The 18,584-nt window shown below is 37.6% G+C and overlaps 1 protein-coding gene across 2 annotated transcripts; it reads left to right on the forward strand.

Annotated features, from left to right (window-relative positions):
• Positions 1 to 2,387: 2,387 nt before the first annotated feature.
• Positions 2,388 to 16,512, forward strand: LOC139721796 (uncharacterized). Of its 2 annotated transcripts, none has more exons than XM_071633119.1 (4): positions 2,388 to 2,710; positions 8,441 to 8,644; positions 12,616 to 12,720; positions 13,831 to 16,512. In XM_071633119.1, the coding sequence occupies exons 2-4, from the start codon at positions 8,483 to 8,485 to the stop codon at positions 14,110 to 14,112; spliced, it is 549 nt and encodes a 182-aa protein (XP_071489220.1). In that variant the 5' UTR covers positions 2,388 to 2,710; positions 8,441 to 8,482; the 3' UTR covers positions 14,113 to 16,512. The 2 variants fall into 2 exon arrangements, with proteins under 2 accessions (XP_071489220.1, XP_071489222.1); XM_071633121.1 differs by having other exon boundaries at positions 8,446 to 8,644.
• The last annotated feature ends 2,072 nt before the right edge of the window (positions 16,513 to 18,584 follow it).

The following is an 18,584-nucleotide window of genomic DNA, read 5'->3' on the forward strand; positions in this document are numbered from 1 at the left end:
GTTGTCTTCAACACTGTGTATATTTTCCCAATCTCTCGGACTACAATACTGCATGCACCCCATCTACGATGAGTCAACGCCAGTCTTGGGAAGCCTGCTGCAGTGTCAGTGAAAGCTCCCGAAGGTAAAATCAAGCGCGGATGTGATGTAAAGAAATTCGCTTCTAATAGTAACTTGGAACAGGTAACAGGGCCCGCTTTCTCAGACTTATGTAGAATTTGTCAAACCAGTAAATAGAATTAGTTTCTCCTGGACACTTCACGAATTCGCAACAAGAACACTAGATGAAACGTCAAAGAAAGATTCATGGAAAACAGGACGCATGAGCTAATTTGGGAAACTTTTAGGTTGCGAGACGGATTTCTCTTTGAGAAGATGTATCTAATCTGGATAGCAATTAGGCCTACGTCTAATGTTCTCACCTTTATAATTTAAAAGAGACTTTTACTTCGTTTTAAGAATGTATAAGGACGGATGGACTGAATATTGGGAATTTCTGACTAAAAACAATATCTTATAGTCTATAAAGATTCCCGTGGAGAGTTTGAGCAGAAGAACATTCTTTACCATTTTGATGACCGATGTACGCCCAATCACTCTCGAGATCGAAAAAAAAAAATCTGTACTTTTTAACACGTCTCTAGAAAAGATAATTTACATGCGTGAATATTATGTAGGTGATGCATTTTTGTTGTTGTTGTAACATAGTTGTATATCATACTGCTGATCGACGTTCCCACTGCACTCGCAGGGCCACCAAATAAGTTAATCCTTGGTTTAACTTTTCTTCCTTTTTCAAGGCAAGTCATCGGAAAGTGATTAGATAGGCCCTACAAAGATGCGATAAAAAGCTAACAGATGTATACATTCCATTTCTTTTGTCTTTATTTTAAAGTGGAAACTAGCCATTAGGCGAAATGTGAAGATAAAAAAAGATATACTGATAAAGTAGATAGATCGAGAGAGAGAGAGAGAGAGAGAGAGAGAGAGAGAGAAGAAGAAGAAGAAGAAAAAAAAAACCAAAGAAATAGTTGTGCCCTACATTTTGGTTCAGTACCGGTTTAGCCATAGAGTATAGGTCTATCCCTTCAGGGCCTGCGGAGCGTTTTCAAAAGTGGGGGGGGGGGGGCACTTCCGGGAAAACAAGGAAACAAACAAAAAAAGAACGAAGAAAAGGTCCTCAGCCCATCTCTCCCATTCCATTTTCGGGTTTCTTCAGCTGACAAGAAAAAAAAAAAGTCTCGAGCGGAAAAATAGAACCTTTCCGCTCTCACATTTCAACATCCACTGCAACATCTGACAAAATTCTATTTAGTGCACTTACGTACTTCCGGGTTTACAAAAAAAAAAAAGGGGGGGGGCAAAGTGATGACACCTTATGTATTTCTTTGTATGGTGCACAAAAAAAGGGGGCGAGCTTCCCCGACCCCACCCCACCCCCCCCCCCCCCCCCCCCCCCCCAAATAGGCCCCTATTGGTGGAGATGAGGATTGGGCTTGTATAACTATTCGCGAGATCACCAAGAAACCACTTATAGAAATGATACAGAGCATACACACCATTTTACGAGGAATTTAAATTGCATTAGATGAAAATCGGTTTTGGAACTGTATCCGAAAACAAAGTAGGGCCTAAAGAGTTTATGACAAAGCTATCCTAATAAAAAAAAAGTACTCCACTTCTGACCTTTTATAAGGATTGCGTTGTTTTAGATATCTCAGCCACTTCAAAAACCATAGACCTATCATCAAGATAATAAACGTGCGAATCCATCTTGGAATATTACATGCTCTTTCATACTTCGTAGGCCTATTTCATAAGAGGTATCTGATATCTCACCATAATGTTAGAAACCTCAAATCAGGGAGGGGGGGGGGGTGTTTCATCAACGCCGGTTGTCAGCGCAAAAAGTTGTCATCGCTGACAATCACCATAGGAACAGTCAGTGACCAGAGCATCTCATCCAATCAAAACCGAGGATTTTGCTGAAATTGTCAGCGCTGACAGTTGTCAGCGCTGACAAACGTTGATGAAACACCCCCCCCCCCCCCCCGGGGGGGCGTTTCATCAACGAGTTCGTCGGAGGTTTTCACCGACAAATTTGCTATCAGCCAATCAGACGCAAGGATTTCAGTAGCTTTTAACGGTTGCCAGTGTAAATCACCGACAAAAGGTTTCATGAAACGGTCCCAGGTCTCAACTAATACTATACAAACACTGTTGGGTGAATTTTATAAGGCCTGCCGAATGCGACGATGACGTTGATGACTCGGCTGATCGCAAACGCGCCCTCCCTCAAAACGTCTCAACAGACTCTCAACACTCTTGAAATCGACGGAGCCGCTCGGTCACTGGGTCAACAGCACTCTAGCTCGATCGTCGGGCTATACGGTTGCTAATGTAAAAGAGAGTACACTCAGTACAGTGTACATAATTGTGTTCGAGCAACGTACAACGTACAACCAAGGAGGTACTAGACCTAGTACCTCCTTGGTACAACATTACTGACCCACTGGTGACACTGTACAGTTACGTAACCCCCATCCCATCCTACTGACCTTACTGAAGGTGCCACGGAGGATCTCCAGTCTGCAGCTGCTGGTACGCAGCACCCCGACGATCGATGTGACCCACCTTATTCGACGGTAGCGAACGTCATCTCCATAAATCAGTGTACATCCAGAAAGTTGGTGAAGGAAAGCAAGTAGAGGTGAGATACCGTATGTCATATCAATGATTATGTTTTCATAGCAATGCCCCATCTTTTGTCTTTGAGGAAATCAACTTTATTACAGTCTAAGTTTGTACCTTGCTAGTGCTGCTGCTGTGTGCTGTGGTGACATCCATTACATATTTGATGTGTTGCGTGTAGTTGACCAATACAATGGTCCCACGCGTAGGGATCTACGTCAGTAAGTCAGTGTTTATCCCGTTTCTGCACATTGTACGTAACTTTACGTAGATTATCTAGATAGATAGGCGCCCCGAGGCCCATGGCATGGCGCGTGTGGCCTGGCCCCACCAGTATCGACAGGTTACTGTGTGTAGGCATATATGCAAAATCACTTCTGCATTCTAATCCTATCATTATGGCTGAGACCCCAGTAAATTTAAATGTGGTAGCTACATTTGTAGCCTCTGTCCTGACTATGGTGCATATACAAATGTAGGCCTACACCACATAACCATGATAATTAGTCAACCATCCATAGCGGCTGCCAGGCAGTGAGTGTAATCCCAGTGCGGTGCGGGGGGCTGTACCACATGTAACATAACATTGGGTCGCTGGTGCGGTTAAGGCAGTGTATGATCCTGCTATCTGCTCACATTATGGACACTCACTGTTGACTATCACTAGTATCAGTAGAGGGTAAAACCATCAATAGGCATCATGTTACACTGGTACTGCTGTGTACAACCAGTAGTGTGAAATGCTACATGTACATCACATTTCAGTTCAGCATTAACCCCCCCCCCCCCCCCTTCCAGATAACTGGTAGCATGTGGATATCATCGGATGGGAAGACTGGCCTGAGCCAGATATATACTAGAGAATCCCTGGTGCTAATGAATTTTGTACAGCTTAATCACTGATCTCTGTGTCAGTACACAGGCAGTGGAAGAACGAGTGCACTCAGCTGTTACTTTCGAGTGTACGCCACCCATGCACCTCCCCACTAAGAGGTCATTAGATTTAATGATGATTACTATTTTATCTACACGCTGATACCAAGAAAATCCAAGTTATTTCAAGTGTAGGAACGGGAGGGTATAAATATGTCACCATGCATCACAAAAAAAAAAAAAAATTGCGCTCCTTGATATTACATGTGGATTCAAGGTGAAATGGGTCAAGCAAGTCAATATTTAGTTTTCCATACTTTCTGAAAGAGCTCTACAATGTACTTCTACATCATTCTTGAGTTTGGGATCACAAAATGAATGGGAAAGTAGGTTTTCTGCAGTTATTCTACAATTTTGTTGTTGGTTTTTTTTTTTTTTTTTTTGGATAGGGACGTAGTGTGATCAGTTGGTCTCAGAGGCTCCTTTTTCATTTCTTGAAAATCCTTTGCATACTCTTCACTTTCAACTCTAATAACTTTGAAAGAATAATGCTACTGCTTTGAAAGTTGACATTACAGGACAAGTTCACCTTCATAAACATAAAGATTGAGAAAATGCAGCAATATTAGTAGAACACATCAGTGAAAGTTTGAGGAAAATTGGACAATCGATGCAAAAGTTATGAATTTTTAAATTTTTTGTGTTGGAACTGCTGGACGAGGAGACTACTACAGCTTGTGATGTCATATGAGTACAACAGTATAAAGAAAATGTAAAGAAAATTCAACATATTTTCATTTTTTTCACATAATAAAAGAGCATTTGACTTGCCTCTTTCTAAAGGTAGGGGGAATAATATTACCCATGACATACACACTGTATGTCGGTAACGAGTCAAGGGAATGTGTACTTTTTTCAAAAGATGAAATTTTGTGAAATTCTCTTTTTATTTTCCTTATATGTGACCCTGCACCTCAAAACAAACAAAAAGTCGCCAGACATGAATTTTTAGTTAAGACCATATTCTGAAAGAGCAGACTTTAAGCTTTAAAACGATGTATAACTCAAATCAAATGGATTCCCCTAACCTATATAAATATTGGAAAGAAAGCACAAACTCAGGAAAAGTGTGAACTGAGAAAAGAGGCTCTGAAGTACAATGTCTATTCAAGCGCTTAATCTTAATACCAAACCGTGCTGGCTGTGCGATGAATGGGACAAAAAAACAGGAAGTAGACCACGAGAGTAACAACAATGAAGGGATTATCAGATTAAACTGAAATTAAGCATGCCTTATCAACACATTCTGTCCATAATTAATGCCAACTTTCAAAGCAGTAGCACTATCCTTTCAAAAGTTATCAGAGTTGTAAGTGAAGAGTGTGGACAAGGTTTTTCAGAAATGAAAAAGGGATTCTAAAGACTCACCTAATCACACTATTCTACCAAAAATGTTCGAGATACACTGCTAAAAAAACACACTTTCCTGCCCGTTTTATGATGCCAAATTTTAGCATAACGTAAAAGAAGACCCGCTCTTTCAGAAAATATGAAAAAGGCAAGTTCGGCTAGATTGACCCATTTCACTTTTTTTCAGTCCTCACGCAAAATCAGTGTGTGCGACTTTATGTTCGTTTTGAGGTGCACGGTCACATATTGTTGTACGCATGTGACATCGTGCACTGCAGTAGTCTTCTCATCCAGCGGTTACTGCACAAAAACTTCAAATATTCATAACTTTTGAACGGATTGACCGATTTTCCTCAAACTTTCAATGATGTGTTCTACTAATATTGCTACATTTTCTCAATCCCTATGTTTATGAAGGTGAACTTGTCCTTTAATTATGGACAGAATGTGTTGATAGAGCATGCTCAATTTCAGCTTTAGTCCGATAATCTCTTTATTGTCCCCGCCGAACGAGTTCGAGCAGGGGACTATGAAACGGGCTCCGTACGTGTGTGTGTCCGTGTGTCCGTCCGTCCGTCCGTCCGTCCGTCCGTCCGTCCGTGTGTCCGTGTGTGCGTCCGTGTGTGATCAAAATCTTCAATTTGCTACTTCTCTGTCATTTATGAGCCAATTTTGATTCTGTTTGCTTTATATGATAGCACTACATGGGAGCTTTGAAACTTCTACACAGAATTTCAGTCGTGACCTTTGACCTTGACCTTTGACCTATATTGTACATTTTGCTACAAAATGCTACTCCTTCGCCATTTCTAACCCGATTTCGATTCCGTTTGCTTCATGTGATGGCACTAGGTGAGGGCTTCAAAACTTCTACACAGAATTTTGACCTTTGACTTCTTTGACCTTTGACCTTGATTTTTGACCTGTATTGTACATTTTGCTACAAAATGCTACTCCTTCGCCATTTCTAACCCGATTTCGATTCCGTTTGCTTTATGTGATGGCACTAGGTGAGGGCTTCAAAACTTCTACACAGAATTTTGACCTTTGACTTCTTTGACCTTTGACCTTGATTTTTTGACCTATATTGTACATTTTGCTACAAAATGCTACTCCTTCGCCATTTCTAACCCGATTTCGATTCCGTTTGCTTTATGTGATAGCACTAGGTGACGGCTTCAAAACTTCTACACAGAATTTTGACCTTTGACTTCTTTGACCTTTGACCTTGATTTTTGACCTATATTGTACATTTTGCTACGAAATGCTACTCCTTCGCCATTTTTAACCCGATTTCGATTCCGTTTGCTTTATATGATGGCACTAGTTGAGGGCTTCAAAACTTCTACACAGAATTTTGACCTTTGACTTCTTTGACCTTTGACCTTGATTTTTGACCTATATTGTGCATTTTGCTACAGAATGCTACTCCTTCGCCATTTCTAACCCGATTTCGATTCCGTTTGCTTTATGTGATAGCACTAGGTGAGGGCTTCAAAACATCTACACAGAATTTTGACCTTTGTCTTCTTTGACCTTTGACCTTGATTTTTTACCTATACATTGGCTACAAAATGCTACTCCTTCGCCATTTTTAACCCAATTTCGATTCCATTTGCTTTATGTGATGGCACTAGGTGAGGGCTTCAAAACTTCTACACAGAATTTTGACCTTTGACTTCTTTGACCTTTGACCTTGATTTTTTACCTATATTGCACATTTTGTTACAAAATGCTACTTCCGGCAGGGACATATGTTACGCACCGCGTAATTTCTACTTTTCCTTGTTGTTTTTGCCACAGTGGTTTACAATTTGTACAATCCTGTTCTGCTTTTTTCCCATTCATTGCACAGGTAGCACATCTTAGTAAAGATTAGGTTCGTGAATAGACCTTGTACTTCAGAGTCTCTTTCACACTTTTCCAGAGTGTGTGCTTTCTCTCCAATATTTAGAGATACATTTTAAAGCTTAGAGTCTGCTCTTTGTGGATCTGCCCTTAACTAAAAATCCATGTCTGGCAACTTTTTGTTGGTTTCGTTGTGCAAGGTCACATATTCAGAAAATGGGTGTTAGCAGCCCATAAGTTTGAACAGATATGACCCACAGCCCATGTAATGTAGGTAGACCTGTAAAATTGCAATGACCTAGAGAGTCAATCTTAGAAATGAAAGAAAATTTAGATTTCCACCTGAAACATGTGAAATTTGTTAGTGTGAAGGAGATGTCTCTTCTATGCACACGCGTGATGTTGTTTCATGTTTGTTGATCACATTGTGGTTTTGCGCTTATTTCTCTCAAAATTGAAGCTTCTAGAAAAAAAAAATATTGCAATGCACTATTTGTCATGATGTTTCTGTTAAATTTCTCTTTCTCTTACACATATCTACGGTACTGTAGATATCTTTGTTAACAATAACTTGATTCTTATTGAAGATGCATTACACATGTATACAGGGGAAACTCGATATGATGAGATCTTCGGGACCGAGTCTTTTTCCTTGTAAATATAGTGCTCTCATCATATCAGTAGGCATGAAAAAAGGCATGACATTATGACATTAATTTGCACATGTGGGACTAACAGCTATAGTTTGTACACATCACGTTTCAATTAATACTGATAACCTGGGACAGTAATGTGTTTGAAGGAATTACTCACCTTCATGAGTACGAAAATGTTTTTCGCCAATGAAATTCAATATCAAGAGTGCGTTTCTTATCAATCTTTAATGGATGTTCAAATTTGTAAATGTATAGTTTGCAATCGTGTCACGGTCATCTGTGGATCGGTATGTGCTTATGGCAAGTGTGTGTTGTGTGTGGAAAGCTCAAACATGTTCTGCATAATGCTGTGTCTTTATGTGACACATTCTGTATTGTGTACATTATGCCTGCGTGTTTGAAGATGGAGAATTCCTTGGTAGAAAGCCAATCACTACGTCACACCTGCTATACGTCATGATGATGTCATGTATGCATAGGGTCATACAGTTACGCCTAGCACATTCTCTGCATTAATGTATACTTACATGTGCACACACACACACACACACACACACATACAAAATGCAGTGCTAGTTGGAGTGCACTGAAGACAAGACACAGTTTTTGTCGCATCGAGCTATACAATCTTTAAACATGATCGCACGGGCAAAGTAAGGCTTTACCTGAAGGGAGTTCCCTTAACCTCGCTATAGCAGGTTTCATTAAGTTTTTCTTTGTTTGGAAGTCACAAATTTCATCTCGTTATAGCGGTTATTTCATAATAGCTGTAATAGTTTTTGTAGTGTTTTACTTAGACTTGCGTGGAAGGAAATTTGGGAGTGGGAAAGTTTCCGCGTAATGACCGATATCTCGTTATAGCTGTGTTTGTAATATCCAGTTTCCCCTTTATCATGTATGTGAAAAATTTGCCTTACATGACATGTAACGCATGGTGCCATTTTTGTAATGTTTATCCTCAGAACAGCTGATTCTCTTTGTGGATTGACTCATAGACAGACACTATGAGCTATCCCCCACCAGATGGAGGCTATGGTTATCCAGGGGGAGGATACCCACCTCCTCAACCAGCCCCTGGCCAGTATCCCCCAGCACAGCCGAATGCCGCAGGGGCTTATCCACCCGCAGCCTACCCAGCTTACCCACCCCCTCCGGCAGCTGGTGGTGTGAGTATCTCATAAGTACTGATTCTGTATTCTACCCCTTTGTAGACTGATCCAAAGTATGCTTGGGCAGTTGTCTGTGGGAAATAGCAAATCACCCCAGCCTCAATGGGGTAGATGTACATGTTTGTAATATATCAATAATGCTGCAATTGCAATAACAGTGGATGTATTGTCTTGAAATTGAACAAATATTATTTGCTTCTTTTTCTTCTGCAAGGTACATTGCAGTTGTATACTGCCCAGTTCTGTATCCTCGGCAGTAGTTGTGAAACTTTTTTATGAAGACCATTTAAATTCACTTTGAGGGTGCTACATTTCTCTCACACTGAGCAGACACTCTGGAATCCTGTCCCAACTCTTTACATACAGAGACCTCACAATGTACACAGCTTCTTGACTTAGACTTCAACCCCCCTTACATGGAACCTTGTAACAGAATTTTTCTTAACAGTGGAGTAACGATTCATGTCCCAAAATCATTATGTATGTGACAGATAAGTCTTTGTATGATTATTGTCCCCGCCGAACGAGTTCGAGCAGGGGACTATGAAACGGGCTCCGTACGTGTGTGTGTCTGTGCGTCCGTGCGTCCGTGCGTCCGTCCGTGTGTGATTACAATTTGTTCAATTTGCTACTTCTCTGTCATTTATGAGCCAATTTTGATTCTGTTTGCTTTATATGATAGCACTACATGGGAGCTTTAAAACTTCTACACAGAATTTCAGTTGTGACCTTTGACCTTGACCTTTGACCTATATTGTACATTTGCTACAAAATGCTACTCCTTCGCCATTTCTAACCCGATTTCGATTCCGTTTGCTTTAAGTGATGGCACTAGGTGAGGGCTTCAAAACTTCTACACAGAATTTTGACCTTTGACTTCTTTGACCTTTGACCTTGATTTTTGACCTATATTGTACATTTTGCTACAAAATGCTACTCCTTCGCCATTTCTAACCCGATTTCGATTCCGTTTGCTTTATATGATGGCACTAGTTGAGGGCTTCAAAACTTTTACACAGAATTTTGACCTTTGACTTCTTTGACCTTTGACCTTGATTTTTGACCTATATTCTGCATTTTGCTACAAAATGCTACTCCTTCGCCATTTCTAACCCGATTTCGATTCCGTTTGCTTTATGTGATAGCACTAGGTGAGGGCTTCAAAACTTCCACACAGAATTTTGACCTTTGTCTTCTTTGACCTTTGACCTTGATTTTTTACCTATATTGTACATTGGCTACAAAATGCTACTCCTTCGCCATTTCTAACCCAATTTCAATTCCATTTGCTTTATGTGATGGCACTAGGTGAGGGCTTCAAAACTTCTACACAGAATTTTGACCTTTGACTTCTTTGACCTTTGACCTTGATTTTTTACCTATAAAAATTGCACATTTTGTTACAAAATGCTACTTCCGGCGGGGACATATATTACGCACCGCGTAATTTCTACTTTTCCTTGTATACATCTGTTTTGCTATCTAATTTTAAAAGCAAATATTTCAAAATTGAGAAAAATGACCTTCACAATTATATTCTAGAAGAGAAAATAAGTGCTGTTACGTATGGGACCAGAAAAATTTTGTTTTTTTGAACATTTTTTTCAACCTCAAAACTCTCTGAAAGTATATCATTCTACAACTTGTAACTCACTGTGATGAAAGTCACAAGACTCAAGATTATCACAGGTAAGTTTCATGTCATGAGACAAAAAGCTCTCATTACAGGTTCTAATTAAAGACAGACATGACGTGTTACGTATGGGACAGTTACGTATGGGACAGTTTGTCCCCCATTCATTTAGTGTGTGAAGAACCATGTTTATGGGTATTTTGCATATTTATTGAAGTAAAATCAGTTGAAACTACTCAAATACTGATCCAGATTGTCAAGGAAACAATATTCCCCAAATATTCATCATCATAATCATATTCAATCATAGTTTTATATTTTTATGACCAACCTGGGTATGCATGCCCTTTGTCCCCCATTCGTTTAGTGTGTGGAGAACCATGTTTATGGGTATTTTGCAAAATAATTTTGCAAAATACCCATAAACAAGTTTTTGCATAATCATTGAGGTGGAATCAGTTGAAATTACTCAAATACTGATCCAGATTGACAAGGGAACAATATTCCCCAGATATTTACCATCATAATCACATTCAATCATATTCTATATTTTTTATGACCAACCTGAGTATGTATGCCCTATTTTTATCAGAATAGTTACTACTGAAAAATTGAATAGTTTATTAAAGTGTTTACTTCCATTGATGAAGGGCAGTTTGCCATTTAGTTTCAATAAAAAACAACTTGACACAAGAAATATTAAGTTTAATAAATAAGCAATACCTGCTGCGTAGAACCCCAGTGATCGAGTAGACATATGATGTCTGTCTATCAGTCAGGTCATTGATTCGAGTCACACCTCAGTATGTATACCCATGAATTTTGTTGTGGCTACTACTGAAAACTGAATAAGGACAATTTGTGTATCACTTGCAATAAAAAAAAAATCATTTTACTTTTTTTTTCTATTATATATATCACAACCATTTCAAATTGGATCTCCATCACATAAACTTTGAATTCCTCTAGTCTTAGGATTTTATGCTCTAATAAGTAATTCATATACTTGGTTTCCAATCATCTCTTTAAATGTTGAAGACTGAATCCCCATTTCTACAAAAAAACTATACCATCCCTTTAATGATGATTTTTCATTGTGTATTTTGCCATTTTCCCCTCCCCCTTTCTGAAAATTGTTCAGTCAAGTTCATGTATTGTTTCAAGTGTCTGTAACTCAAAAAGTAGCTACAATGTTGGGATGCTTTCTTCAGGATGATTGACCATTTGTATACTGAGAGACCTTCCCAGCTAGCTACATGCATTCACATGCAATATGTATGAGGATGTCCCATACGAAACGCATTTGTCCCATACGTAACATTATTTCAATGCCTAATAAAAAAAAATTCTTTTACTTTTTTTTTCTTTTTTCTCAGGTATTTAATTTCTCTAAACAATAAATTAGAAGTTTCCAAAAGGGCATTAAAATAACCTAAGCAATTTCAGAAAAAACCTAAAAAAATGACCTCATTTTGTTACGTATGGGACATCTCATGATAGGACACGAGCTGATTTGCATAATCATTTGCATAATCCCTAAATTTTCATACCAAGTTAAACTATGTGATGAACTTCTTATGTCCACATATTAATCAAATATCATTTGCTTTCCTTTGAATTAATATGAATTTTTATAAATGTCCCATACGTAACGCTGTGTTTCACATTTATGCAAATGAAGCCCTTGAAATTTGCATAAATTTACATAATATCATTTTTTCCTCCACGGAAATCAAAACTTCAACTCATAAGGTTCAAAATGATACCAAACATGTCAATATTGAGCAAAGATGAAATTTAGCCTTCTGAGGGGACCTTATCTTGGACTTGCCCTAAAATGAAAGAAACTGCCAATCAAGAGTCCATGACTTTATTATAATAGGAGTTGCCTGTGCAGGAAAATCAACTTGTTATTTACATGTTTTGTATATTTTTGGTTTTTTTGTTTAATGTTATTAATGGAAACTTGAAATATATCTTCTTCTTTTTTCAGTCCCTCCTGCCTGAATGATTCAGTACTATATACCACACAATCTCATTTTAATCTTCATTATCTGTAAGAATGGTTATTATTATAGGAATGTTACCATAATTTCTCCATTTTTATTTCATTCTGAGATTTACAGTCCACCTTCCCTACATCAAATCCAGGGGAATGGAGAAAATCCTTCATTTGTCATAAAATTTTGCTTTCAAAATAAAGTTGGTGATGTATGTTTAAACAGCACTGTACATTTATCAGGGCAACATTGTTTTTAATGTTTGTTTTTTTAATGTTTGTTTGTTAGTTTGTTTGTTTGTTTATTTGTTTTCTATATGCGTGCATTCTGTGAAGGTCCCACCTCCCCCGGTCTACAACCCAGGACCTCCTCCTCCACAGGGGATGGCACCAGGACAGCCGTATCCCACCCCTGGGGCTCCTCAAGGTTATCCCACACAGGTATAATCTCGTTATCCATCAAATTTTTGACATTAAGGCCCTAGTTTTCTCTCCTTTTTTTTTTTTACTTTGGGGAGGGGGGGGGGAATGGTTTGCTTTATTCCTTGTGTATTAATGTTTCAGACATTTTACATTTAATGCTTCTGTATCAAAGTGGGGCAAAACCACTATTTGTTTAGGGTGTCACTTTGTTCCACAGCTTTTTTCCATTTGGTTTGATATGTGAATGTTTAGAATTTACTCTATCCCTCTCACTGGCTGTACAACTTCCCGTCTTATCCCCTGCTCCTCCCTCAAGATAGCTTGCTTTGGTCCCTATCACTTAAAAGTATGTCAGTATGATATGTTTTCGCTCCAAAACCATGCTGCAATACGTCTGTAAAAATGTTGTACAGGTTACATCCTCGCACTAATTTTCTCCACAAACCGTAGCTGGTTTAAATTGGCATTTTGATATTGACTGCCACAAGTACTAATGATCACTTTGTGTATGAATCAATTTGTTGTTTCTGAAAGGCAGCGTTCATGTATGAAATAATGTAAAGTTATGGCGATAATGATTAGGACTCTAGTACTGTCACACAATTATTACTGTTTTTGTTTATTAGTTACACAGTGCACTCCCATTTTAACGAACACAGTGTGGCAGTTATAACAACAATTTGTCACAACAAAGTGAAATTTCAGGTCCCAAAGTTATTGACTCAGTCAACGGTGATGCTGTTTTGTTTTTTTCTCCCGATAAAGTTCTGTGCTCTTTCGATATGCTGAAAAAAGTGAAAACATGTTGACATTTCTTTTTATATTTTTTGTACGGTACTGCTACATGTGTATATATTTGTGATGTCATGATCTGTATTCAGTCTTCTAACTCAATGATCTGACACCAAAACTTCAAAAATATATAGGTTTTGAATAGATTTTCTGATTTACTCAAACTTTCACAGCTGTATTCTACTGATATTACTGCATTCACTCAACATGTATTTTGGGGTTTCATTTTCCTTTAAATTCTTGTACAAAAGTAGTTGATATATGCAAGTAGAAGATTATTCAATATTCATTCACAGCATGTCATCACAGTACCACATTCCCACTCTTTGTCCCCAGTACCCCCCGCAGGCTGGTGGATATTACCCTCAGGGGTCAGGAGCTCCGGATGAGATGGTCCCCGGGAAGAAACCAAAGAAGGCCAAGAAGCACAAGCACCGGCGGCGATCAAGCTCAAGTTCATCATCATCATCATCGTCCTCATCATCTTCGTCATCGTCCTCCTCCTCTTCCTCTTCCTCCTCAGGCGGTGGAGGGAGAAAGGGGAAGAACAAGGGGAAGAAGAACAAAGGGATGAAGCACAAGAATAAGAAGAACAAGAACCGTGGTCATCCACGTTAGATGTGTCATCAGTACTACTGTTAGGCAGAAGAGAGCATGAGTTGTCACCAAGTTGAGGTTTTTCATTCTTTTTCTTTGTTTTCAGAAAAAAGAGAGAAGAAACAGGGGTAGAGGAGGCAATGAATTAAGGCTTCTTATGTTTTCCACGTAATTGTATTTTTGTGAGAGTAATAGAAAATTAAAAAAGAAATGACTTTTATGGAATACACCTGTATGTTCACTCTTAATAGCTTTTAGTGTTTTATAATTTCTTAGTTCTATTTTCTCTCAGTTATATGGGTTTCATTTTGAAATTTACCTCTGACATACATGAAACTCTGATGGAAATCTGTATCTCATGTGTATGTATTTCAAGTATTATATCATAAAGAAAATTATATGTAATTCAAGCTGCATTTTTACTATTTTGGTATGTGTGATACATAGACAAGAGTTGTTTGGATACTTGATTTTGATATGACACTCGCCAAATACAATTTGTAGTACCCACTGATTCTGTTCCAATAATGCCAAAGGACTACTACAACTATGATTGGAACAAGCTGTTATCATTATTGTTGATGCTATCTTGATTTGATGTGTGGTTATGGTGAGGAAATTGTAGAAGTATGGTGTTAGGCTTGATTTATCGTTATAACCAATCCTCATATTTATCACCGATTTCAGTGTGATTATGAATGATAGGCTTTAAGCTGTGCTGGTTTCTTATATAGGGATGATGCAAATAATTTCGACAAGTTCTTTTTATGAATGCAATTCATTTAAAGAGGAAATCCACCCCAAAACATTAATTCAAACAGAAAGAGAAAGAGAGAGAGAGAGAAAAAAAAAAAATCCCAACAGAATGTCCAAAAATGCTGATACAGGTAAAAGCATATTTCTATACCAGAATATATAGAGAGTAAACATTGATTTTGTTCCTTTTTATTTTTGGTGGTGTAAGGCAAGTTTTATGCTTATACAGCTTAAATATGACATTTTTTTTTGTCATTTCTGCATATGAAATGAGTAAGAAATTGTGAGGGCATGACATCATCAACTTGCTGGTTTAAGTATTGATAACGACTGGTCAAGAAGTGTTTTCCCAAGATTTTGAAATTTCAGAATATCATAACTTCCTCATTTCTCATCTGATATTTATCATATTTCTTTCTTTTTTCTCTGTTCTGCATGAATTTTTATCTCTCTTTCTTATGATATTACAAGTCTGGAATGGATTATTCTTTAGAATAGTGGTAGACCCGTAAGTGACAAGTGTGTTTCATAGCTAGAAGGGATAACTGTGTGCTAGAAAAATTTCAAAAGAAATCGCAAGAAAAAGAGACATTTCTTGCATCTGAAGTAGAGGTGGCATTGATGAAATTGCTCGCTGAAAATTATCTTTTTGTATTCTGTAATTGAGACAGAAGGGCATGTATATGAAACAAGTCATACAGGAAACAACTGTGCATTATATTCAAAGAGTCTTTCATGTGTAGTGTGTGCTTTGTGTGATTGATAGTCAAGAAAATGATTATGAACTTATTTAATGATTAAATTATATTAGCACTAGCATTTGCACAGTAGCGGTACATGTAATTCTTTCATTGTATCAACAATATTTGATATTAAAAGGGAACAATGCTGTCCAAGTTGGCCGAGAGAGAATAGCCACTAATTTTGATAAAAATGAACGTTTGGAAACATGTAATACACATGCCAAACTAAACCAAAAATAAAGCCGTTGGAATGCTATTTTTATCACTTGACTTCCAAAGCAATTTACATATGTATTATTAAATAAGGCAGTTGTGTTGCTGCCTCCTTAGTGTTATGTTGTTAAGTAGACATCATTATATTACAAATATAGCAATATCTTATCAACTTTGTGTTAAGAAACTTCATTTTTTTTTAATTTCTCACAACTCTAGAATAATGCTGTGCCAAAAAGAAAGAAAAATAATTATAAATGAAAATGAAAATTATTGGCCTCTTTCTAAATTCATGCCCAAAATGTGACATGGAGATCAGATGAAAATGTGTGTACCAGTAATAGTGACTGAATTGTTAAGCTATGTATGTTGACATTTCATATCAAAGACAGCATTTACATAATGCGCTCAAAGATCACCAAAGGAAAGACGACCTTAAAGAAGTCAACTTTTTCGAAAACAAAATCTGAAAGTTAATTTCGTTTCAGGACTATAATAGTATCGCTGGAAAAGGACTTTGTTTTGATACATGGCAGATTCACCACCCATTTATGTATGTATGTATGTATGTATACCTATAATTATGATATGAGTCACATTATATTCATGCAATCCTTAATTAAAAGCAATATTTGTATCCAAGTCTTTTTCAGGAATAATGCTTTGATATGATCATGTTATAGTCGTGCGACACCTCATTAAAAGCAATGCATCCTTGTTTTTTGTGAGAACATAAAACTTTGATAGTGTCTAATTTTGTCACTTATCTTTTATTTAATTGAAACTACATGTATCACTGTATGTTGGGTTTTTTTCTTCAACATTACATGATAAACGTGATCAGTGATTTATTTGTTTGTTTGTTTGTTGGTACATTTAACAAAAAAAAAAAGATGCAGATTGTCAACTATGTGTACAACAAACATGTATACATGTACCACATTTTTTTTTTTTTCAAAACGGCTCAACTTTTGACCCTGTAATAGTGTTGCATAAACGTATGACCTATATAATTATGCACACATTGCTATATGTATTCTCTCTCTCTCTCTCTCTCTCTCTCTCTCTCTCTCTATATATATATATATATATATATATATATATATACACACAGTATATAATATATAGATACAGATATAGATATCTAATATAACATGATTTCTTGTAAGTACGCTGGTAAAATACATTGCATGGGAAAGTGAATGCAATCTATGAACGACATGCGTAATTGAATTGTCATTTCTTCTTACCCAGCAAACATCAATCTGCATGACAGAACAGCAAAGATACAGTGTATATTGATTTTTTTTTACGCCCATAATGCCATTTCATTCTTGGATCAATAATACAGCACACGAAAAACATTCATTTAATTATTGCACTGCCAGTATATTCTTTTAGCATATCATGATTGCAATAAGTTTGTAAAAACACAAAATGTTAAACATAGTACAGTTTACTTTGGTAAAAATCAGGGGGGCATTTCATGAAGCATTTTGTCCGACAAAGTTGTCGGATAAACTTGCTCTCAGATAATCAGATGCAAGGATTTCAGTAGCTTGTAACAGTTTGTCAGAAAAATATCCGACCAAAATGCTTCATGAAATGCCCCACCCCCCCCCCCCCCCCCCCCCCCCCCCCCCAAGGGACAAAAAGTTCCATCTCCATGTAACATTATTGTACCAGAAAATAAACGAAAACAGAGAAGGAAAAAAAAAAACACACACACACACACAAAACAAAAAAAAAAAGAGGGGGATGAAAAAGGAAGTCAAACGGAAACATACACTGATATATCAAGGAAAAAAATCCACATCATGTTTGCATTGAAATGTATAGGGTGAAGGCAGATAAATAGATTTTAGATGTTTTAGTGTATCCAAATAAATGTTAGAGCCACTACTTTCAATTTGTAGATGAAAAAACAAAACAAAACAGATTTAGCGCTTTAAAAATATTGTACATTGTAGTTCTTAAATGTGAGTTAGGGATTGAAACAACTGATGTAAAAATGTTCAACAGTACAATCAAAGTTATAGTAAAGTGTTGTCAATACACAACATTTGAGCAATAATGTTTTTTTTGGATAATTTTTAGAATAAACCGTCTAGTTATGCGTTATTAGGAAAATTAGGGATATTTCTTCATGTTTGTGGTTTATTGCAAAATATGGTGTAAGGTACAAGTAGGGTGTTTTGTTTTACAACTGAACAATTCATAATACAGCATGATATGCATCGAATGTGATAAGTCGAACATTTTTTCTTTCATCACTGCTGCCAATGGTAAACAAATGGTTTTAAGAAAGTTTTGGAATGCTTCACATGTTTTCACCTAATACAGACATATCGGAAGAGTTTGTGACGTCACAATACCCCGTTTGTTTTTACCCGCAATTACCGTTAAGGCTGTGCCACACCTTTCCGGGCAAGCCTTGCGTGCGACTTGCGAAGAATAATTTTTGCTCTGCCCGGAGGTCCCCGCAGATGACCCGCACATGACAGCTGGTACCTACCACGTATCGCACCCGTAATTACCCGAAGTTGCGAACGCAAGTTCTCCTTATCTGAAGCCAAGTTTTGGCCCTGTCACATCTTTCCGTGCAAGATACGCGGGCTCGATGGGTATGGTGATTTTCGAGCACGCAGGACAATTTTTGCAGGCGGACAAGGATTTTGGCGAGTTTCGACATGCGTCTTACCTGCTGGACCCGTGCTACTTACTTTCTACTTACGTCCATTCCGTTTGAACTGCGTGTAGGTGCATGGGTGGCGAGTGAGG

This window comes from Diadema antillarum, unplaced genomic scaffold (assembly GCF_040938485.1).
Source record: "Diadema antillarum isolate AM-2024a unplaced genomic scaffold, OU_Dant_1.0 scf00000150, whole genome shotgun sequence".
In the NCBI taxonomy this organism is placed as follows: Eukaryota; Metazoa; Echinodermata; class Echinoidea; order Diadematoida; family Diadematidae; genus Diadema; species Diadema antillarum.